Source organism: Neodiprion fabricii, chromosome 2, assembly GCF_021155785.1.
Source record: "Neodiprion fabricii isolate iyNeoFabr1 chromosome 2, iyNeoFabr1.1, whole genome shotgun sequence".
In the NCBI taxonomy this organism is placed as follows: domain Eukaryota; kingdom Metazoa; phylum Arthropoda; class Insecta; order Hymenoptera; family Diprionidae; genus Neodiprion; species Neodiprion fabricii.
The window spans coordinates 25,684,204-25,708,427 of NC_060240.1; the positions used below are offsets into that span (position 1 = coordinate 25,684,204).

Genomic DNA, 24,224 nt, shown 5'->3' on the forward strand with positions numbered 1-24,224 from the left:
TACATACATACGTTAACATAATTTCGTATGCTGCTGTGCTGCTGAATAGCTGTCAATTCGAATAAAATAAAGCGGTTGATATACAGTATATGTCGGCACAAGTGATGTTTTGCTACTACTGTGTCCTCTTATACTGAGTACTGATTGATACTGTATTTAGATGTCCGTACGAGATTTCCGTAGAAACGGTATACAGTGCTAGCATTAAAGAACCGTTGATATGATCATTAATAGGAATGAAAAAGTGATTGCAAATAATTAATTAGTCTGGAAAAAAACTGAAAAAATTGTCAAAAATCCAGTATTGCATATGGAAATATTTGATTAAACCGCCCATGATAAACTGAAGTTTTCTTCTAATTTAAAAAAAATTTCTTTCCAACCAAGCTTGAATAAATATGAAAGTCTACTCCAGCTCTAGGCTCACAAATTTTGATATCTGGCACATGATTTTTCAGAATTGTTTCAGATTTTTTCACTGTGTCGGTCGATATAAAAGTTTTCAAATATTGTAGTTAATTCAAATCGATTGGAAACATTTCGAAAAAAGTTATTGCCTTCAAGAATGAAAACAATGATGTAAAAAATCACAAGCTAAATCGGAGGTCAGATATGACATAGAATGTCCCATATGTATAAGGTTTTGCCTAGCAGAATAATAATCTAGGAATACTTTGTCCACAACTTATATAAATATTCAGTTATTTTCAAGATTGTTCTATTCATTTCAAAAATGCTTCAATGCTCGCGAATACACTTCAGTTGGAACATGTCAAATTAAACATATTAAATTGAACCTGTTTCAAACATTTTTGTAATATTTTATGTTACGTGGATAAAATCACTGGTGCATTTTTTATACCATAAATTAGGATGAAATATTTACGACGTTAATAATGCAAACGGTATGGAATAATATACAACTTATTGTAATAAAAGGAGTGAACATGTGTATTTAAAAATATGTCTACACTAGTTTACCATTTTTTGTTTAACGATGCTTTTCTTTACTTAAGGTACAGGCAAGGATACCGGAATTTAATGAGGTATTCCGAACTGTAAGGAAACACTTATAGAAATACCGAAATCTAAACGTAGTAGGCATCACAGTATGTTCACATGATTAATTAATCGCTTATTTGGTTAAAAAAATTCCCATTTCCATTACTCGAATACGTATATTTCGTCCTTTTGCAATCCTACGGATACGCCATTAGGTGTCAATAAATTCATGAAGCTGGACATAGATACCGGGAGCACCTGACAATGAGCCACAAAACAATGCCACGCTCAAAGCTACAAGGATTAATAAATATGAATCGTTATAGGATGAAAAGGATATGCGCTTTGTGTCGCGGCACCGCCGGTACAAATGAGAGCAAATTCCTCACTACATTTAAAATTCTTACGTGAAGCATAATTATATTACATCCTTGTGGTCAGTGAGCCAAGTGAGAGTATTTGTGGGCTACATGTCCCGAATCGAATAAAGAGTATGACGTTGCAAAAATAGTAACATCCGAATAAAATGAAAAAATAATAGTAAAATAAAACACTTTTACTGTTTCGTACAATTTAACGCTCCAAATAAGATACGATACTTTTGAGGATCGCTGACATCCCGTACTCGATAATTGTATGAACGTCGTGACCACTAAAAATTAATTCATATATCCGTAAAAGTTGCGTTAAAAAAAGTTGTTAGTGAAATTTTCGCGCGTCTTCAGAGGACGGCGTTCTAGCTAAGCGTGATAAAAATGACCACGCGAATGTTTTTCCAAAACAGAAGCATCAAAGACAATCCGTCGCAGCATCATCATCGCTGCAATCATTCACAGTGATATTTTTTATCGGATAAACACTGTCTCCACCAATACTATTCTTAGCAAGCGAACCCAGTGAGGTGGCAGTCGACGCCGTCACTACTAAATTCCTAGTCTTCTCCAATTCCAGGAAATAACCCTGTAAGAAATTATAAGTTGGGATTAGCTTCACTTCAAATAGACCACGGCATAAGCTTTTGTTCACGTTTTTTCTTACCTTTTCAGTAGAGTTTGGTGCAGATGCTGGTGGTAGCTGAGGCGGACCACAAGTCTGACTACAATGGGCCAATGCAATCAGTGCCTTTTCACTTTCCCTTGCATCTACCAAAAAGATGCTCTCCTTGACTTCCTTTTGGTTGTATTCGTCGATCCTGTTACAGAGTTTCAAAATTTTTTCTTATAAAAAACGGTAATGAACAGATTTACGTAATTTAGCAAGTTTTTGCCCTCTTCGATTTTGAGTTACACAAAAGTTTTGACACTTCTAAGAATTTATAAAATTTTCTAGGAAATTTCATTCAGTACTTGTTACAAGATTTTTAATTTTTTTTTTTTCTTTGCCATCATAACGTATTTCAATACCTTTCCAAAGCGACTGAACTTAGACCTCAAATTATGCGAACAATAACTATGTAAAGGTGACAGAAAAGTGTTTTGATCACGTACTTGTCGTAAATAACAGCATGTAGACCAAGTTTTTTCAGATTCTGGATGGTGTCTTTATCATTATTGTCATCACCCCAGCAGAATATAATTAGGCCAGCATCTTTGACTAGTTTAACTTGTGAAGGATCCCTTAAAATATCTTCGGTGTGTACATTTATCCCAAGTATATCCGCCGCTAGTGCATGTTTCATTGCCATGGGTATTGTTTGACACCTGAGATCGTGGTACGTTGGGTATTTCAAAGTAATTCCTTGAGTAAGAAAAACTACAGGGTACTTGTTTTGCTTCAGTCTAATCATCATGCATATGTCTGGGTTAAAACTTGAGAAAACTATCTTTCTGTTTGCACCGTACTCCAAAACCACCTTGATTATTATGTCTAGGTACAGATTCAGATCAAATGGATGATTTAGTTCGAATGTACCATCCTGTAATAATAAATAACAATATGGAAATGAAAAATGCGTATAAGCATATTCCGCACAGATCAATATTTTTGTCAACGAAGTAATTGGTATTTTTTCATATTGGGTTATATAATCCAAAGTGCTTAGCAGCTGACCTTCAACTGCATGTTCCACTTAATTTCGACATTACATCCAACATGAGGTTCTAGCTCTTGAAAAACCGTTTTCAGGGTTGGGAAAGGTTGATGGTCCTCTAGATCCTCGTCGAAAAATCTTGGGTTCTTTTCCCTTCCTTCGGCAAGATGATAAACCTGAAATATTATACTCAACGTTCAATTTTCAAATCTATGTATATTTTCTAGCACAATTCTCTGGTTTACTCCTACCTTCAAGAGGTGCAACTGTTCCAAAGTGAGATCCTTGACAGGTATCTCAAGCATATCCATCGCTTCAATCTGCTTTTTACGTTTGAGAGATATGGACACATAAAAATCATGATATATTACTGGAATGAGGTCTTTTGATAGCTGAACGTCAAATTCGACCATGTCAGCACCATGATCAGCTGCAGTTTTCAAGGACGCAATGGTGTTTTCTCTGACATTTGCACAACTATAATACATTATTAAAGATTCGTCATTTTAAACAACAATTTGAAAAATATTCAAAGCAGAACGAACAGTTGACCATTTATTGTATACTCGGATACTTACTTTTTCATTTCAAACTTAAACGAAGTACCGAGTCCTCTGTGCCCGACGTCAAGACCTGACCACCTCTGCTCCCAGTGCTTTGCGTATGAAATACTCATATCCCATGGATAATCAGGTATTGGGTTTATGCGCACATACTCAATAGTTAACTGACCTTAAATACAAATAAAACCAACGTCTTTATTCTTCATTTTGAACTTTTTGTCTCTTTAAAATTATGTAATAAATTTTTTATCCTCGTTTTCACCCTTTGGAGAATAATTTTCTCAACTGACATTTTTATTATTGGCGAATAGAGTAAATAAATTTGCATAAATACATTACGAATTTCTTCCTCTTTCTTGGTAATATTTTGAAGTGCATTCCAATTCTCAGAGATTGCTACAAAATCTAATGTTCAGAGTGGCTCAGTTAGCATGGAAAGGTGCATATTATAACTAAATGAAATAGTTTGTGAACAAGTCAACAATAACAAACAATGAATCTATCGGAATAATTACCTATAGGTCTATGCTTGTTGCTGGTAATTGGTACAGTGAGCAGTCCAACACTGGCTTGAACGGTGCTAGGCAAGATGTAGCTGAAACCAATGTGATTTGGTGGCTCCCCAGGGAAAATCCTTGAACTGTATGCGTAATAGTCAACAAGGTATGCCTGAAATGAGAAAAATTAAACGTATGAGTAATGCACAAGTTTATTAACCGAAATCAACAATAAATACTGGTTCCGCATATGTTCAACTCTCCTGTAGGGTGTATTGCTTATGACACGATACGTAAGAAGACATTTCACCTGCAGTCGGGTAATCTGACACGTGCTTTTCAATATTCAGAAAAAAAAATGAATAAAAAATACCACCATATAGTGAGACGTGCAAATATTATTAAACCATTATGATTGGAACAAAATACACCTCTTTTCTAAAATACGTGTACGTATTTCATAGTTTGTATATTATTTTGTACATAAATATGTATTCAGTGGGCAGATTATTACCGCTTTACTTGATAGTCGATGTTTGCAAAAATAGAAATAATAATAATAATAATAACAACAATAATGATAATGTTAATAATAGCATAACAGTAACAGTAGTAGCAGTAGATAATTATTACAGAACGGGCAAACTTGATATATGCAATATCTGCAACATCTGCCTGCCGGCGAACAATCTGTCATCACTGAATTTAGAAAAATTTTAAGCGATGCGCAATGATATGATATATTCCAAGTTTCAATCTGGCCACACTTTACTGGGAGATAGAAGTTGCCACGTACGTTTGGTCCGAGTTGATCACACAGCTAAAAAAACCAATTTATAACACGCTACGCGATAAGGTATAGGAGTGACGGGGCTCTCACCATTTTTCACGCGCACAGATGATTATGAGATGCGACAGCATTGATATCGTAACATTTATGGGAGACTATGGAATAGCTGCAAGAAAAACTGGCCTCCTTAAATACTGAGAATAAAAAAAAAAAAAAAAAGAAAATCAAAACTACCGATACAATTATTCCTGAACAAATTTCACGCAACATTGTCACCTCATACTATAAAATTTGCATTGATTAACGTATAAGGTCATCTAGATATATGAAAGATATCCAAGGAATGTACATACATTTCGAAAGACGAGTAACGAAATGTTAAAAACACTAATAAGACTGAAATAAACAAATTTGAAAAATGAGTTTTCCAATAATCTGTGAGCAGCTTGAGGCACCGGGTGGGACGGGAGTGAAGGATCAACTAGGAAAACGACTATCAAGACCGTCATATCTCCACGTGATGTCACATGACACAGATGCATAGTAGCTGAGCATCAGACAGCATCTTATCATCGCTGGGACCAGTTCACAGCACTATTTGATCAAACAGAAGTTCGAGTTCTTCGTGTGCCGATGAGATAGTCGAAGAAATAGAGGTCATCTTCATGGCGTCTGCCCACCAAGGCAAGAGCTGCACTTAACAAGTTTAATTATCTTTTATAAAGCAGAGTTCTTGATGTTATAACCGATACTTTCAATGAAGCCTGGAAGAAGGCTCAAATCTCAATAGCCTGCTGAAATCTCAGACAATATGGTCAATGGTGTGTGATATCTATATTAATTAATATCGGCGTGTGAATTGCCACCATGCTGCCGGTTATAGCTGCTCTGCAGGTGAAAATGTAGCTGGGAAATCGTATTGTGGTTTAAAATACCAAAGAAACAGCAATGTTTATACATAGTAAAATGGGATAAGCATGTATGATTCTTTGCCAAACCCAACGTACGCAGAGAAGCTAAGTATACCAAAGCATGACTTATCATCCTGTTGTCAAAGCACTTTGTTATCAACCTTCGGACATGGCTAGTTACTTACAATTGTTTCAGGATATCTGACAGCTACATTGAAGACAATGAATTCCTCATCGCGGTAAGCATGACCAAATTGATCCTGGTACTTAAAGCACACATCCTCATCGTTCAAAACCTGTGAGCAGAAGATATGACTTGTAAACAACGCAGTTTTTCATTTCGCAGAAGCACGTGCTTCATATTTTTCAGCATTTCAAGTCTTATGTTGCCAAGGCTTTACAGGTATCCTCACGTAAAACCTAAATTGGCAAAATATGCAAACGTGATTTTCACTGTCATATGTTGTATAAAATACCTACGCAAATTTCAGTGACGCTGGTTGGCGGCTGCTCAACGATATCTTGTGTGTCCATAGAGAGACTGTCCTCAACGCAATCTCCACCCAACTGCTGAAGTTCCAACGAATTGTGTTTCATTAGGTTCACTGGAGTCATCTGAAACAGAATATTGCCTTGTATATTCATAGCTTTTAACGATAAGCAATAATATAATGGCCCTTATGAATATGAAAAACATTTCATAACCTGAGCACGTGATATTGAAACTCGAAATGAGTCTTAAAATTTAATCATACTGCTCTGAGTAGTCAATGGTTGAGGTCAGATAAAGATTAAGTATTTACCTTTCATAAAAATTTGACACACTGCTTGAAAAGTATGGTGACCTTGGTAGTAAAAAATAAATAAATTGTGAAGCCTAGCTTGTACGTTGTACCTTGATGTAAACCTTCTTGTTGTGTAACCGTTCTTTCCATAATTTAAGAGGACTGTTGAAGATCTTGAACTGAATAACAGTTTCATCAGTGAGCCAGCCTCTTTCAACTTTGAAATATCCATTATTGAAGCCAAATTTGTCTGGAGTAATGTTCATGTCAGCAGAAAAGTTGCTCGGTGCTGTGAGAGAAAATACGATGCTAATTAGTCCTTAATTAATTGTAAAGGAGGCTGGAAAGGATCTGATTTTGAGAATTCAAAAGTTTGTATTTTTGGAAAAACTATTCTTCACAAAGATGCATGGCCTCTGTTGATAAACATTACAAATTTAAATTTGATTAATCCAACAAGTCACTAAGCTGAAACTATTTTCGCATTATTGATATAATGCTAAAAACAACGATATAACAAGAGCGTCAAAAACAACCAAAGAAATCCCTCTCAAGTTCATTCAAATAAAAATCTTTGGTAGAGCCTCACCATTCTTTTTAATCAGTCTAGGAGTCATGTGGGTTTCCCATTTCCGTATAATCAAAGTTTTAGCAGGATTCTTAGTGCCGTTTGGCTGGCATACAACAGCTATGAAGTAACGAAACTCCACATCGACGTCAGTTGGCAGACAAATGGTTTGAGAATAGACAGGAGCTTCACTGTGAATCAATTTTTTTCTCATTAAATATTTAACTTGCTGTAACACATTTATGCACAGCTCTATTGCCCATTAAAGAGGGTGTATATTGAGGAATTAATAATATCCAACAAATTTCACAATAAAACTTGGCTACGTCTCAAAAATTTGGAGTTTTACAAGTTTGAATTGTTGAAAAAAATCTTATTTGGAGAAAGAAAGTTTGTGTAGTAAGAGGTGTCCAATTGTAACAGTTTTTCCAAGCAATCATAGAGCTGAGTTCAAAAGATAGATTCGTTTTACATAGCTACGTTGTACATAGAACTCACTCGTCTCTGTTGTCAAACATGCTTCCGGCGATGCTTTCGCGCTCGTCTCCGTGTTCAATGTGGTAGGAACTGTTGTTTGTATCAAACATAGCAGCGTCACCAGCCGTTAACTCTCTGGGTAATTGAATGGCTTGATTATGATTCCAGGCACCCAGTTCCGGCAGATTACCAACGACATAGACCAATTCATTTTTCTCAAGATTCGACACCTACGGAATCATGTTGGAAAATGTCATTTTCATAATCGAGTCCCACCCCATTTTCCCGTATTACTATACAGAAAAATTTCAGCACCTGCACCCTGAAGATCCAATCTCGCTTTGCACCCTTCATCGTGATTGTTTCAAAGTCTACAGCGTCAACCTCTCGTTCACTTTCCTCGGCGCTCCTTGGCCTCCAAAGACGCCTCAGCTCCCGATCTTCTTCGCTCTCTAAAAACCACATTCGCTGCATTTTAGTGCTACTGCCGTATTTCTTATCTTTTTTTTGTTTGTTTTCTTTAAATTAATTGTATTTTTGTCAAGTCATTCGAGGTTTGCTGCCAAATGCCAGTCTATTTTTCATGGTTAAACACGTACTCTGGTTTCTTTCATTTATTTTATTGTACTACCTTTTCTTTGTCATTCTTCAATTATCAGTAATAAAAATCTAAGTCACATATTCAGATGATTCACATATTCATGAAAGATTCTACGGTTTGCAGTTATGCAAGTCATTTTTGTCGATTGTATTACGAGGATAATCAACTTTTCAGAAAACTTTCCAATATTAAAATATAATGTAAAGACGTTCTCGGTGTAGACAGTCAATAATAAAGGGCACTCAATTTGAGTTGACGTTTCGACCCTAACTGGGGAGACCCTCCTTAGAAATCTGTATATGTTAAATAATTGGTCAGTGTGGTGAAAGAATAAATTACATTCAAGAGAGTCAAACAGAGAAACCTATAACAAATGAAAATATAACCATGTAGCGAGAAAGAAATACAAGACAAGTTCGGTATAACACAAAGGACACGGAATCCGTGGAAATAAAAAAATTTTTGCTGAGCCGAGGCTTGAAGCATCTGTGCAACATATTTACATGAAATGAAAAATTGTAATACATCTACCCGAGAAAAATAAACATATTGACAAATGTAAAAGTAACAAAACACTTTTCATTTATCATCCGACAACTAAGAGTATTCTTCACAATACTTATCAGTTTCGTACACACAATTGTAATGTATATTCATATTAATAATGTTTTACAGTTTAAGACGTACTCTTTAATCGTTCCAACATAATTCTTAGTACCTTTCTTTTATTCTGTTATCGTTCAAATTCGAATACTTTAACAAGCCATTCGGGCATTCTTATGTAAATCTTATACATCGTAATGCAAGCAGTTGGCTTGTTTTCTTTCTTTTCTGATATTTGAATCCTTGCATAAGTCATTCTACAGTTTTCATTTTGTGAAGTCAAATATTTGCACAAGTTTTCTCGTTTATTATTTTACAATGTATCCAGTTGCTTTTTCATTTCGATGACTCTCTGCATATTTTTAACTTGATCTCTAACGACTAGAGAGGCTTCTCGAGTTCTTCTTTTTTTGAGCCGTTGTTCATCAGCTGTTTCTAATTTTGAAATCTATACTTTTGTCTATTTTTCAGCATTGTTTGATAGGCATAAAATTGAGCAACTTTTGGATTGTACAGCGAGAATAAAAACAAAGTACATGCAAACTGATACCGTAAACTACGTACAGCTCTTGATGAAATTTTAATACAAATTAAAGAGGAATATCTACAATATTGCCATCAGCCATCACAGATATGTATTTTTATCATAGCAATGCCATAACAGATCAAATACAATTGACATCTGATGAGTAAAAAGTTTGTTCGTCACTTTGGTGACAGTGATGAGAAACTTGATAAGTAAGCATAAATTTTTATTACGAAATCAAGGCAGTAATCTGTTACCATGATTCATTATCAATGCATACTGGATAGCAACACACGGACCGAAAACCATAACAGTGACGGAAAAGCACTAAAGTGAACAAAAGTGAACAAATAACGCAACGATCATGTGATTCGAGTCATGTGGGTAGAATCGAACATTTTCTCACACAAAAGTAATTGACTAAAATTTGCTGAATTAGAGAGAAGATGGGATATCGAACATCAAGCGAAATTCTGGTTCTGTAATATTATGCACAAAGAACAGCACTAGTGTCTAGAACGGTAGTTTAGTTCACCATTAAATTTCTGCGTGACGTTTCGGAGAAAACAAAGGAAGGCTGACGGTGAAGATTACTCATCGAATAAAAATTGGGAAGCAATTATAAACAGCGTAAACTCACTTTTTCATACAAGAGATTGATGTCGTTTCAGTTCACCTTGATTATTTAGTCGAGATCCAAGACAGCGGGTTTTCGCGTTTTCTCGAACAAGCCATCGCTCTCAGCAAGAATCAGTCACCTTCAATCGCTTTCACACAATTCGAGCTCTCACTTCCGCTTTACAACGAGCCCACGGATGGTTTTAAAACCATGAAGGAATGAATCTACTGGCGAATTCTTTGACCAATTCATCAGCACACATTCACCTGCCTCGCGTACGCTGTTGCTACGTCCTGACTACCACAGCCAACTTACAGGACTGGCAACTGCCGCAATACTACCGCATTAGATAAATAGAACCATCGCTTTGGCCGCAGTTCATTCTAACAGAACGCACAGAGCGCGCTTCGATCGTTTCGAATGATTTGAAAATTCGGTTTTACAGAACAATTGAATCCTAGGAATGAACGGATCTACAGGGTGTTTGAAAAATATTAATTTCACCGCTCTACCGAGTCACTTTTCAACTTGATATCGACGTATGTCCGCTCGTATTTGAAGTGGAAGTTGAAAAAAAAAAAAATATATATAATTGGGTGCGCCAAATTTTGCTCGTCGAGAGAAATGAACATCTGTGAGGAAATATAGATGGGAAACAACGCGTTCTCGTCGATTAAGACCTCCGAAAATGAAAAAATTCTATTAAACCATGGATCAAACGATTAAAGAATGAACATTTGACACGTTGACAATTAGTACCTAAAGTTGGTTTTGAAAAAAAAATCTTTTAACATTCTAAAAAAAATTATCAACTTTAGCAGCTAAACAATCAAATATGGTTTTATATTTGGTAAGGTGTTAAATTTTGAATATGACTTATAAAACCAGACACAAGATTGGTTATTGGAACGCTATACTCGTTGGATGCTATTCTTGAACGGAGGACTAAAATCAAATTTCCTAATTCGATCAATCAGCGATTCCCATGCCACTAAATGGTGCTCACTACTAATATTGATGAACCAATATTTGTAGACCAGAATTTAAGCTTGATTTTCATGGCAACTTCCAATTGATGATCAACTTACACTTATGCACAGGAGATTATAACGAAAGAAAACACCCTGTAATTGCTTCCGGGCATGCATTCCAAATGACTGCAGTATATTAATTGCTTCATGGGTTTTGATTTTACCCTGCTTCGTTTTACCGTAAAAAGTCTCTGTGTAGTATACTATTAATTTTCGTTTTCAAATTTTTTTCAAAAATAAATATTGTTTCGCTTGTAATGAATGGAGCATTTTAAGGATTTCATACTTGAATAAATTGTTTTCTCACGCCTAAAGACTGTAATAAAGTTTTTTAATTCAATGGAAATCTAACAAACTAACGTGCGTAAATATATGTTTCAAATTTCAAATATTTAAGGTGCATAAAAATTGTTTCTAATTTCTTTTCAATCAAATAATTTTAAAATAAAGTATGCCAGCTGCAGAATTACTTAAATTATTTTGCAATGATTACGGGCCGTAAATCGTTCGAGACTCTGTATCTGAATGTGAGTACAAAAACAAAGAGCGTGAGCTCCGGAGCAGAGTTCTGTTTGAATTACACACATGTATGTACGTCACCGCATGACAATACATGTCAAAAGGTACAAGGTGTTGTATTTTTTCGTAAAGTTAAATAAAAGCCTGAGAATCATGCTTACAGAATTGCCATTAATTCTTAAAGTAATTACTGTTTTGATTTGAGCGGTGTATTTTCATTGACTTGATTGTGATCAACAGTATCTTACACAATATTATCGGAGTAAAGAAAATGAAAAATAAGCGTCAATAATTCTGTCGAGAATCGTTGTATCTTGCAGCTGCGTCATAAAAGTACGCACGATTCGAGCGTGAAATGCATTAGATATCGTTTACTGTAATTGATCTGTTTTTTCGGAATAAAGTAACCGTTTTCCACATTCTCTGCTCATAATACTTGCAGCTTCGTGAAAAACATTATTGAGAAGTATGAAAAACAGTTTCCTTAACGTGGAGTACGTGAAAGAGATCACCTTTATGAATTATCCTACACAAAAATACAAATTTATTTCTTTCGAGTGACTAACACTTTTTGGCATGGCAAGATAATACAGGCCCTGGGCTTTATCTTATCTCCGATATGCAATACATTCGTATCAGTTGTCTGTAATGTTATCATGTTACGCACGAAGTAGATTGTACTGATCCAAAAAAGGACGGACAATTGAAAAAGTTAAGAGAAAAGGTGAAGACTAAAAACATCGTATGCTATCCTACTTCTTCGTTCTTTGTGAAGCTACCATTGAATGTTCGGATATATATCTAACACTACTTGTTAGTAATCGTCTTCAAAATGCAAGTAATAATTGATTTCGTACTGTTTGTTTTTCGGTGATTTCAAACTGATATGTTTTTGTGTTTAACGCCTAATCGCGCACTACCCGCGTCACAAGCGTGAATAAAACTGCTCATCTTTCAGGCGCAATACTTGATTGAAATTACTACCTCAGGATCGGAAGTAAGATCAGTTGCCTGCACACAGGCGTTCTTTTGCTGCGTGTCTGTAAAAACTCTTTTGCACGAGATTGATACGAGACTATTCGGAAATGGAATCTTCAATAATGCGTGAACTGAAAAAGGTACGAGCCAAGAAATCGTGACGGAAAATTACTTTTCTTGCAGTAGGTCTGCGGTATATGCGACTCCAGACGCTGAATTTTACATCGACCTTGTGACACTCTTGCCTTGACTTTTCTACCTGATCGATGGTATCAACGGCCCTAACAACCAGAATATATATGCCATTTTATTACCATTACAGTTCGAAGCATGGCTTCGCATGTGTATATGAACGTCGTACGATACAAGCGTTGTAACTCATTGCACGCAGCGTTACTCGTAGGTACCGGAAGATCAGTTATGGTTAACCTTTATATACCGTGAATCCATCAATGCGTGTACGACATACACAGGGTGCGCCATAAGCAGAAAAAAAAAAAAAAAAAAAAAAAAAACGGGACCGATTTGAAACGTGAATAAAGTTCAAACGTGTCGATCGATTTTCGAAAACTATCTTCTTTCTCAAAAGTAGAAGAACGAATCAATTGTTTCGCATTTGGAAATCCGGAAAATCTTTATCGGTTGTTGAGATATACGCTCTTGAAAAAATAAGTGCTGAAAAATTTTCTGGGAGATTGAAAATAAATATTATCAAAGAATATTCGACTCAATTTCCATCTGAAATTGTGATTCGAAGAAATCGGCCAACGCGTTCAGATTTTATTCACGTTTCAAATCGGTCCCGTTTTTGCTGTCCCGCCCTGTATAAAAGTGAAAGTCCAAGGACATTCTTAACAAAAATTAGCTTCAGTAGAAAAGGTCGGAAAATTTCTCAGACAATTTCGTCGTTTGTATTTCAAGTTTTCGCTGTACCTATGAAGAAAATTTCGAAAGACGCAATGACATTATTTTTTTTAAACATCATTTAAACGATTTTTAACTGAAATTCTTACGTACTGATTCTTCTAAGAATATCCAAGGAAAATTTTACCGGGGATTCACACGGTTCCAAGTTGTTTATTTGTAGCAAATAACTCGCACTGGTTGTAATCGTCGTAGCAGGAATCACCAGCTAGTTATATAACACACACGTCAACAAATTAATTTTCATGCGCAGATAATCGCGGTCTTGCATGCCTAGTCACATATCGTATTTCAAATTATAATCAGTACCGTAGGTTCGAATTCAACTTGCCACGACTCGATGTCGTCGATTATTTTTGCTTTCAGCTTTCCTAAATCACTTTTTCCCATGTCGTGAGGCGTAAGATAAATTTTTTCATAGTCACCACGTGTCTGAAATTTACGGTAAAAGCTTCAGATTTTGCAGTAGGAATGTTTCTTTAACGTCTAAATCTGTATCTTCATCACCAATATTATAAATAACTGTGCTAAGCAGCATAAAATCGCCGCTCCAAGGGTCTGCGCGAGTTTCCTACGCCCTTCCTTTTTGCGGGTCGATCAACTCCTGACACATTATTATCAACATTATGATTACAATCGACACGAGGGTTGCAGAAACGGAAGAGGAAGATGCCAATAAACTTTCAATGTATCGGGTGGTGTGAAAAAAACAAACGTTTTATTTTCGAATCTATACGATGAATATGCGTGAAATGAAACCGTGTACCTATAATAGTTCGCGGAGCTGTTCTGAAAATTAAACTTTTACCGCAGTGCCTGAATAAAAATTGAAAATGTCGTAAAGGTTAATCTATACATTCATTACCCCGTCGGCAATACATCGAGTGCATATAAAAGTTCAGACGTGTGCTGTAACGTATTTTCCCAGCAATATTCTTTGCCATAAAGTTTATGCCTGACACACAAGCGCATGTCGTACAGCCACGTTAAAGTATGCTGCACAAGTACGGTATACATGTATACATGCAAGACAAAGTGCATTATGCACAGAGAGACAGAGATGCGACGTAGTTTTTCATCTCTCGAATACCATCTGGGTTGTTTATAATTAAAATAACCACACACGCCGTTTCTACACACATACCGCATATACGAATAGAAATCACCCTTGGCACACACCGCTGTGAAAGTTATACCTGTATATAATTTTTAACAAGGTCACCCTTTACTTACATGCCGTTCTTCGTATATGCATATGTTACATTTACAAATGAACATGTATAATATATTACGATACACGTATTTCGCAACTTGTGAATTCGGGTTAATGTTTACGGTGTTTACATTGCAGTCGTGGGACTAATAAATACGCCGAATAATTAATATGCAAGGCAGTTAAAGGAGAAAAAAAAAAAAAGAATTGTTCTTCAAATTTGGTAATATTTTCATACAGAATCATTCATGTATTATTACTAATATTATAAACGTAGCGAAATTCCGAAATCACATTTACTAAAAATGATTTTGTTATAACGTTATTAATCGAATGTAAACAGAACGAAAATGAGAAAACAAGGAACGAAACGAATGCTGGTTACATAATTTTCTTCGAATTCAGTTGGCACGATCGATTGTACAACTTGGTAAGAATATAAATAATACTCAGAGGAAAACGTGCGTGTAATATTGTGAAGAATCGACGTCGTGGTGTGCATATATTATGCACTAATACGAACGATCGATCATTCTATAAGATAATCAAGAATACGGTATACGTAGAGGTAGGTCGTATATATACATATATCTCTGGGTTCGTCGAAGTAAACAAAGAACGATTTTTGAAAGTAGAAGAGGTGGAAAGGCGAAATGTATGTAAAATGGATACGTTTTACGTACCCTGGTGAAAATGATTTCTACGAAGTTTGTAACGTTGTTTCAGTGATGCGTATTTTGAAAAGGTTGTGAATTTGCAACTTTAGGATTACTTCAAATTTAGTAAACTGACATCGACAAATTCAGATTTTGAAAATTTAACTTCTCCGGGTATTCCAAAGGCGCAAAATAGTCATTTTTGCTACAACCTTTCGATACATTAACGCTACTAACTTCAGGCTCGTGAAATTGTAACATTTTGTTTTGTACGAAAAATTGTAAGTGCGCATAGTTTCTCATAAAAACTTGTGAATTTTCATGAAAATTTGTATTTTTTCAGTAAAGAATCTACAGGACGCTACAATTTTTTAGGAAAATCAACTAATCGTTGTGAAAAACAATGCATATTTACAATTTTGTACGAAACAATACGAAATGTTCAGATTTCTGTAAAAGTTTTGTAGAAGTAGAAATTTTCACCAGGTTACGATCTTTTCTCGTTAATTACCCTGATTACGGTTCTTCGTTAATTACCGATCAGTCTTGAAATAGATTTCTATCCGAGCTGCATCAATGGGTTAAGAATATCAGAATCACGAAAAGTCGAGATGCACATTTAGTTAAATTGACTCAAGTATAATTTTTATCGTTGTATCAGAATTCCAATTTCGTTTAGAAAGGATCCCACGTCTTGATACTCGTGTAGATCGTAGATTACACTTATCATCAAAGTTCACGCCAATTCTAAATGCAACACGAAATTTGCTAACATATCTATTATATTCGTAATCAGGCAGAGATAATGAATGTGCACTCGAACAAAACTTGTGAATAAAATCTCCGTATGGGACTTGGTGATTAAAGTAACTTTCTTCGTCCATGAATTTATAGAGAATTTCTTCATCCTGCTTCCCGATATTTTTTAAAGTTCTATTGACTGATGATTTCGTAGCGACGAATTTTCGTAAATTGAGAATTCATCAACGAGTTCAACACTCGCGCTTCATAAATATCCTAGACCGCCCAGTAAAGATAGGAAAATCGATTTTGCAGGCCGGTTTCTGAGTAATAGTCAAAAACTGTAAACCGGTTAAGCTCAGTCGGTAAAAAAGGATCTTAGCGTCTCCTTAATAACACATTTTCAACGTAACTTGTAACGATTAAAAAAAAAATATCAATCAAACCTCAAAACAATACTTAAAAAAATTCAAATCCTTACCTCGTTTCAGGGTGTCATAAAACCATTAAATCTAGCAAAACAATCGCGCAAAATACGGTCGTCGGATCGCAAATAAACGAATAATTCGCAACGGATTAACGAACGAGGTAAGAATCGACGCGCGAAATAACGAAAGGGATCCTTCGTCGGAAATACTTTTGGCGGGAAATGAATTGAAAAATAAGGAATAAATAAATTGACACGGCAGTAACGCTTCGCCCAAGCGTCGGTAAGCGACTGATTGTAATTGGCCAACGGACTGCTGGGGAGTACATAGCGCCTATAGGCAATTCCGTGAAAACTACGTTCGTGGCAGTTTGCGAACCTCGTGGTTTGCTCAGCGAGCACAAAGGATCTGCGACTCGGAATCAGCTGACTTTCAGCGTTGCGCAAAGTCTTTCGGTAATGAACGGAGGATGAATGTGGAAGCGTAACAGTGAACCGACACGTGTCTCCACGATTTGAGAATCGCATCGTGCCACCGAGGACGGTGAACCGTTCTGACGAATTATTTTTGAGGAACGAAAACAAGTGAGGAAAAGAAGAACGAGAATAAAATAAAAAGTATGAATGTAGTGGTATTATATATGTTTCGCGGTTCTTGGCACTGAAGAAAAAAAATATAAAATTCATTAGTCACACACGCGATTCGCTCGTCTTTGCGTAACGCAGTTACATAATGAGCGTCGTTATTTTAAAACAGATTTATTTTACTTCTCGATTTCGTTTTCGTGTGTTTTTATTAAAAATTGTATTTTTCATCGCCTCACGAAATTCTTACTATCGCATCATCGTTTTCTTATATACGTATTTTTCTGTTTTACAATTCAACGAACACGTTCGGTACGATATATGATTCATATTTTTCAGTCCATCCACGTATGTAATCTCGATACAGTAGAGTCGTGATGAGGATTATCTTTTTAGAAAAAAAAAATAAAAAAAATAAGTATCTAATCAGCTGAATTGGTTCAACTACTGTACCTATCGAATCATGGACACGCGGAGCGTTATCATATATACGCATTTTAAAGTACAGATGTTGTAGCGTTTTTATCGTGTTACCAAACGCATTTTTTCCTATTTTGGATGGCGGTTCAGGCTCTACTGAACGTAAATTACGTTAGAATTAAGGTAGTTGGGCATTAATTTCGGAAGTGTTTAATTCACATGAGTTTTAATTATATAATTTTTTGAGTAATTTTAAACAATCCTGTAAAGTTTGAAAATGATTTACCGTTTAGTTATTGAGTTTTTTGATTTTAAAGCTGAGCGATTTTATATTGTGCAGATACGGACTGGGATCAAAAATGATAATTTCGAGTTGGTTGTTTCGAAATAAGATGTTTAGGACGGGGAAAAAAATATCAAATAAAGTGAAATGGATATTTAGAAATAATACATAAAATTTTCGTGAATTTTTTCCGTCATTTAATCATTAAAAACATAATCTATAAAAAAAAATTTGATTGCAATTTTGGTCAAGTTATACATTTGGCAACGTCACAAGTTTGCACATTACGCGCGATTTTCAAATGATATATCTTCTGCCGTTTAGATATGGTATTTTGATTATTTTTTTGTGAATCTCCCCTTGAATTGCGATCGATCTGAACACTCTGATTCACAAAAATAAAGGTTATAGCGAGAAATTCCGATGAAACACTTTTTGATAAAGCTATTTCTCAAAGAAAGCGAGAGAGAGAGAAAGCGTTACTTTTTATTGAAATATTTAAATCCAGAAATTTTCTCAATCAAAATTCTATTGATTTTATATGTGGACAAAATTATACGAGAGCTTTTGACTCTGACGACGTGAATCAGGATTTTATTGAATTTTCATTAACCTCGAATAAGTGCCAAAGTCGATTGTTGCATGAAGTTTAATTTTTGCAACACTTGCGGTACCCAGTTGTACTTGCCGTACCGTCCTAAACTATTTCCATTTTTTACTAGAACTGAAAACCAGTTACGAGTACGAACCGAAAATTAATTTCAGGGGCTGTGACGAGTAAGTCTAGTAAGTGTTATTATTTTATTCAGTTGTGGTCGATCGTACCGTATTTTTGTAATAACTATTACGATAATTTAATATCGGTGCAAGCGGTGCAACTGATGCCAAGGCCTAGTTCAATTAAAAAAATTACTTATACGTGACAAGCTGATGATGAAAAACGTTGCAATATTCAGAAAATTTAGCATTGAAATCTATAATAACACTGAATAGTTTGTATCATTACAACAACGCTTAAAACGCTGTAGTAACGAAATTCATTTCACTAACTCTAAAAAATTACATTTCTCCAGTACAAAATATAAGAAACGAAATTTTTCTCTATGTGATAATTCAGTGCGCACAAGATTGAGCAATTTGTCGCCTTTCAAAAATCGAAATTACCGCTTTCAATGGCACTCAATTCTCATATTATGCACTGTTATACACAATATGCATAATAATTGGCGCAGATCGGCGACGGAGTTGCGTGCATAACAAATTTACTGATAAGGATTCGAGTAGCTTCAGGAGCGTGTCAAGTAACACGATTTATTATCTAGCTGCACGTTGTCGTCGAATGTGAACCTTGGCGATGCGCTTTAAAACCGTTTTGAACGTGCGCCGGCACTTCGTTGAAGTTGGTTACGCTTATCGTTCAGGAAGTCACTTACACGCTCTTGTACAGGGTGGTCGGTTTCAATCGCTCGAGAGCAATATCGTCACAAACGTAATGAGATGCGAGAAAAAGTTTCGATCAAAACTTGCAGACTTTCAATGAAAAAAGATGATGCTAATCCAAGTCGGCTTTTAGATTATACTGTTTTCAAATAGGGCACGACGAATCTATAATAAAAAAGGAATAATAATAATAAAAAAAAAAAAAAAAAAAACAATATTTGAAAAAAGTAACCATTTTTTTTCCATACGTTTTTTCACAATTCGTTAACATCGCTGTCAATTACTGATGCCTAAAATACCTGTTTTAAAAATTTTTTTTATTCAAAATTAGTCATTACCTGCAGCTCTTTCTTACGGAGCGATTAAAAATGTACCGCCCTGTATATGAGTGTGTATGAATTGTCTTTTTGGACGCGGGTTTGTTCAGCTGACAATGAGATTCAAGTTCGATCGACGATGACACGTGCCGAGATATTTTCCTTACTCGTGTCATTAGTGCAGATCTGCATCGAGTCCGCGTTAACGATTGTTTATTATAATTCTGCGGTCACTTCTAGACGCAATTATTCACCGAGGAGATAACGACTCCCTGACACTCAATGTTATCATTCGAATAGTAAATAAACACTCGGTCAGTCTGTACGAGATTCATTATTAGTAATCTTTTGTTTGTAAATCAACCGTTCAATATTAATATATTCAATATTATTGTGAGGTTATTAACAATCTGCGCATAATGCGTATACTGTCAGAACTATAATGCAACAATCACAATCAAACAAGTTTCTAAATCTTTATTACGTGTTTGCTGAAAAACTTTGGTAGTCATTTGTGGAAACTTCTTTTCATTTTGTATCTCGATTTATACATGCAATAATTATAATATGGTTCATGGTCTCAGCTTATTTTTAGCAATAATTCACGTGTTAAGCACAGTTAACCTTTTTGTACAATTAGTGCAGAATCCGCGATTATACGTATAATCATAATGTTACAATACGATAAGAAATATCGTGCGGTGTTTATGAAAACAGTAAATACAGAAATATACATTACATGTAACAAAGCGAGCCCCGATCATTCGAATGAACGACTGCCTTTATTTGAAACTTAGAGACACACATGTGAGGTTTATGCGATAGAACGTGATCAGAAATAAGCTTCACGTATTCGAAATTTGATACCTACGTGAAAAAAAATCGTCGATTACTTAATCAAAATTCGTTTGAAAAGTAATACAGTTAGTTATCCGGTTTCAAATATGTGAAGTTTGGTACTAATCGAGTTATAAGTAAAAGACACGTACATGTTTGTGTATATACATATTAATTACAGTGCAACCTAATAAATCTATAAATAAATCTGTAAACGACAATAATTAATTCGGGATGTTATTCTTGAATAAAATATATCTAGGTACTGTATCATGAGGAGTTTATGTTTGAAAATTATGAAAACTGTCGTGATCGTGTTTTCAGTCAAATATATGATACATCTGAAGGATTTTTTATTTGTAAAATGGAACTTGATATGGTAACATTTGTAACTGCAACGCAGAAAATTGTTAGAATTAAAGTATTTTCGTTTTCAAGTCCGGATTCTGGTAATGCGGATATGTCGAAAAAAAAAAAAAAAATGGTGTATAACTATGTGAAAATGGATAAAGACAACGATTATAATACTAAGAAAATCGACTTGCTAGTACACCCGCATTACAAAACAGGTAGTAAATTAGTCAATTAAATGATTCTACGGTACTGTAATACGCTATGTAAGGGCAGGTAGCTCGATATGGATTGGGCAAGTTTTGCACGTGTACACTTCCACTGATACCATCTACGATGATGAAATCAGCTGATCAAACTTATAATTACGTGCCAGGGGATATCGTTTGGCCTGGATTGCCAGTAATCCACATGACGTTATGAAGTGGGCTTGCGTAAAAAACTTAACGTTACCTTAATTATCGTAAACTCGTATCACTGTAATATAAAATTTTTACAATACATTGTTATCTGAGGTCTTGTGAACCGTGGACCCACTTAGTTCCTGGAATGGAAGTCAAGAGAAATAAAATCTCTTTAACGTTATCGGAAAAATAGAATACATTGAAATCTAACCTGTTAGCTTGACTTGCATTTCGAGTAAGTTTAATGAAAATTAAAGCATGAAATACGCCGTGCAAGCTATTGGGTTGTTCGTTTATCACGATGATTCGAACGGCCGTGAAAAATATGATGAAAAACAACTTTTGTAACTAAATATGACGGAGTGTATTATTTGTGTTATACTTTTCACCGTCGGATGGCGTGTCCGTAAACATGAAATGGCTTGTCAACCAGACTTGTTCAATCAACTTACTTCAATATTTTAGTTAGCGATGCCGATGTTACTTGAATAAACTGAATAACGTGAAAACGATTGGAACCAAGTCGCAAGCACATGCGTACAGCTTTCTAGTATACTTCAAAGCAATAGCAGCAATGCGATTGCTATACTCAGGTACATTTTTTATTCAAAGGTCTGAAGGCACTTTACTTTGCACAAGTATGTCGAAAGGTTTCCAACGCTCTTCGATACGTTCAACACGTGAAACTTGAAAAGTAGAACTGGATGGGTATACGTAACCTAACTTCGCTTAATCTAAACCTGACCTTAATTTTTTCCCGATGAACTTATCTGACTCCTTACACATATCCACGCAAGTCATCGATAAATTACGAGAACATCGATTTCGTTTGCTATTCAGCGTAATCGCGTAGTCTTTCTGCCAATCGCCTTTTTTCAGCATAATGTATCAGTTCATGACAACTGTTTCAATTCCTGTGCAGGTGGAACAAATATTTGAATTGCCATTAAATTTTGGTGGAATCCAATTGGTCTCCTCCCTTTCAATTCGTTATCCCGAAGACCGAGTGCAAAGCATCGTTCTTTATTTACTTCTACTTGACATTAATACCTAGTTTTCGGTCAATTGGAATTTTTTTAAATCAAGTTGACGAGATTCGGAAGGAGAAAAGATTTAAGATACACTTTAAAATAATATCTGTCATTGAGAAATTCAAATCTTGAGTCTAACGGAAGTTGCTTGAGAGGTTTCTAAGGCGTTGCTAGTGCAGTTTCCACATTGATCCAAACATAAACACAGTTGGGACAGCTGGATGATCAAAATCTGAACTCAAGTTTGATTCTCAGTTTACGCGTTATCGAATCTTACTCGCTTATGATTCATTTTCAGGATATAACTTGTAATAAAACATTCATGCAACGAATTGAAAATTGTGTGTCCGTAATTTCACCGCGGTTTTTCCGAAACAATCACCATTATACAATTCACAAAACTGGTAGTTGTATATTCTTAAACTAGATTTGATTTACACGAAAGAATAATTTATTCGATGACGATCCGACTTCGTAATATTACTCCACTTTTTCTTTCCCAACAAGCACTTTCCTAAAACAAGGTGCAGTGTCTGAGAACCACCTCATCACCGGCATCTACATAACCCGAATAATCCGTCTTCCTGAAATTCAACGAGCCTCAGGTGTTCATCCGCGATGCGATCCAACACCTCGATGTCAAAGTGCCACCTCTAATTTCCGCTCACAGCTCGGTCGTGGCGACGCCCCAGTACTGCTGCATTCTAGTGGTATCTTGTTCGAGTGAGTCGAGTCCGCTACGTTCCTGGATAACAGCGAAGTCGTACTCCAGATTGTAGGGCATGAGCCTCTGGAGGCTGCCGAAGTAGGCAGCGTTTGGACCACCGGTCAGGAACCTTCTACCACTTCCAAACCTGACCGGCGTCCTGGGCAGTCCAGGATTGAAGGTCCTCGCGCTGCCGAATCGCTTAGAGAGGAAGGGCAGGTTCCCAGTCAAATGTGGTGTCGACCTTGACTGACCTCGACGCAGCGGCGACCGCGTCAGGGTGTCCAGCTCCTTGTCGAAGAGTAACTGGGTGTTCTGTTCCAGCATGTACTCCCAGCAACGGAACTGCTCCTCACTTAGAGCACCCGAACGTTCCGAAAGCGCGTCATCCGCCTCTGGCGAGCCGGTTCCACCCGACTTCCGGTTCTCGCCGTCCTGCCTGGTTCGCGAGACCCGCGTGGGTCCGCCGCTTCCGGTGACCCAACCACGACCCGATGGCTGCCTTGACTTGAAGGTGCTGTCGCTTGCCTGATCCGATTGACCGCTAGGTGAACTCCGGTCGTCGCCGTGTGCGGTACCACCGTCACTTTCCGAGGTTCTGGAGGGTTTTCCTCCCCGCCCAGCCGGCTCCTGGGACTTGCTCGTTCTACTGTAACCGGAAATAAGGTTTAGGTTGAGAAGAGAGCGATGGTTCCGCACCGACGTACGCGTTGTAGGCACAGTTCGGGACCTCTGGTGTCGACGGCATGTACAAATCTCTGCAGACATTTTCGTCCCGGTTTTTTTTTTTTTAGAGAAAGGTAATGTAAAGGTAAAGGTAACTTTTTCCACGAAACGATTAGTCTAGTCTTGTTTAACTGGTTAGATTTCTGCACTGTACTCTTCGAAACTGCTGATAGTAGGATACAATGTTCAACTGCTTGTGTTTCCGATTAAATGTTTTTTTTTATCATCATGATAATTGGGGTGTCTTGTTTCTAGCGAATAATCTCAGATTTTGAATAAATATTTTGACAATGTTCCGCAAAGTAGTTGTTGGAATCATTAAATTTTATTTACCAGGTATTCTCGAGAATGGGCAATACAGGGAAATTGAGAAGTCTTCATTCCTACACGTTCGATGCTACAGTAAATTATTTTATAATTGACCGAAAACGATGATTCGTAGAATCTGTGGCGACGGTATTACAAAGACCGAATTTGTTCTAATAGTGTAAAAAATAAATAAAATTTCGCCAGACCAATCTCAGTGTGCGATTCAGTCATGTAGATTTGCACCATGTAGAATTGGATGGTGCGGGACTAAACCGTAGAGCACATACACGTGCGATTTGGATAGTGCATGGCTCGATTATGTATAGTTCGAATTATGTGTCGAGCAATGTCGCGT

The 24,224-nt window shown here is 36.3% G+C and overlaps 2 protein-coding genes across 5 annotated transcripts in view; both read right to left on the reverse strand.

Moving 5' to 3' along the window:
* Positions 1–1,158: 1,158 nt before the first annotated feature.
* Positions 1,159–16,753, reverse strand: LOC124176821 (glycerophosphocholine phosphodiesterase GPCPD1-like). 4 transcript variants are annotated; one of them, XM_046558554.1, is made up of 14 exons: positions 16,515–16,753; positions 7,938–8,074; positions 7,644–7,852; positions 7,167–7,336; positions 6,688–6,866; positions 6,273–6,407; positions 5,978–6,088; positions 4,110–4,263; positions 3,610–3,763; positions 3,283–3,508; positions 3,052–3,207; positions 2,490–2,917; positions 2,041–2,194; positions 1,159–1,962 (listed from the first exon to the last, which is right to left on the reverse strand). In XM_046558554.1, exons 2-14 carry the CDS (start codon positions 7,974–7,976, stop codon positions 1,792–1,794), a joined length of 2,286 nt encoding a protein of 761 aa, XP_046414510.1. In that variant the 5' UTR covers positions 7,977–8,074; positions 16,515–16,753; the 3' UTR covers positions 1,159–1,791. The 4 variants fall into 4 exon arrangements, with proteins under 4 accessions (XP_046414510.1, XP_046414511.1, XP_046414509.1 ...); XM_046558555.1 differs by lacking the exon at positions 16,515–16,753 and adding an exon at positions 10,029–10,304; XM_046558553.1 differs by lacking the exon at positions 16,515–16,753 and adding an exon at positions 9,993–10,304.
* Positions 16,754–20,506: 3,753 nt separating this feature from the next.
* Positions 20,507–24,224, reverse strand: part of LOC124176820 (PH domain leucine-rich repeat-containing protein phosphatase 2) — a 133,350-nt gene continuing 129,632 nt past the window's right edge. The window contains exon 17 of the mRNA XM_046558551.1: positions 20,507–23,483. Within this exon, the coding sequence (XP_046414507.1) occupies positions 22,793–23,483 (691 nt within the window). The 3' untranslated portion in view covers positions 20,507–22,792. The remainder of the gene's footprint in view (positions 23,484–24,224) is intronic.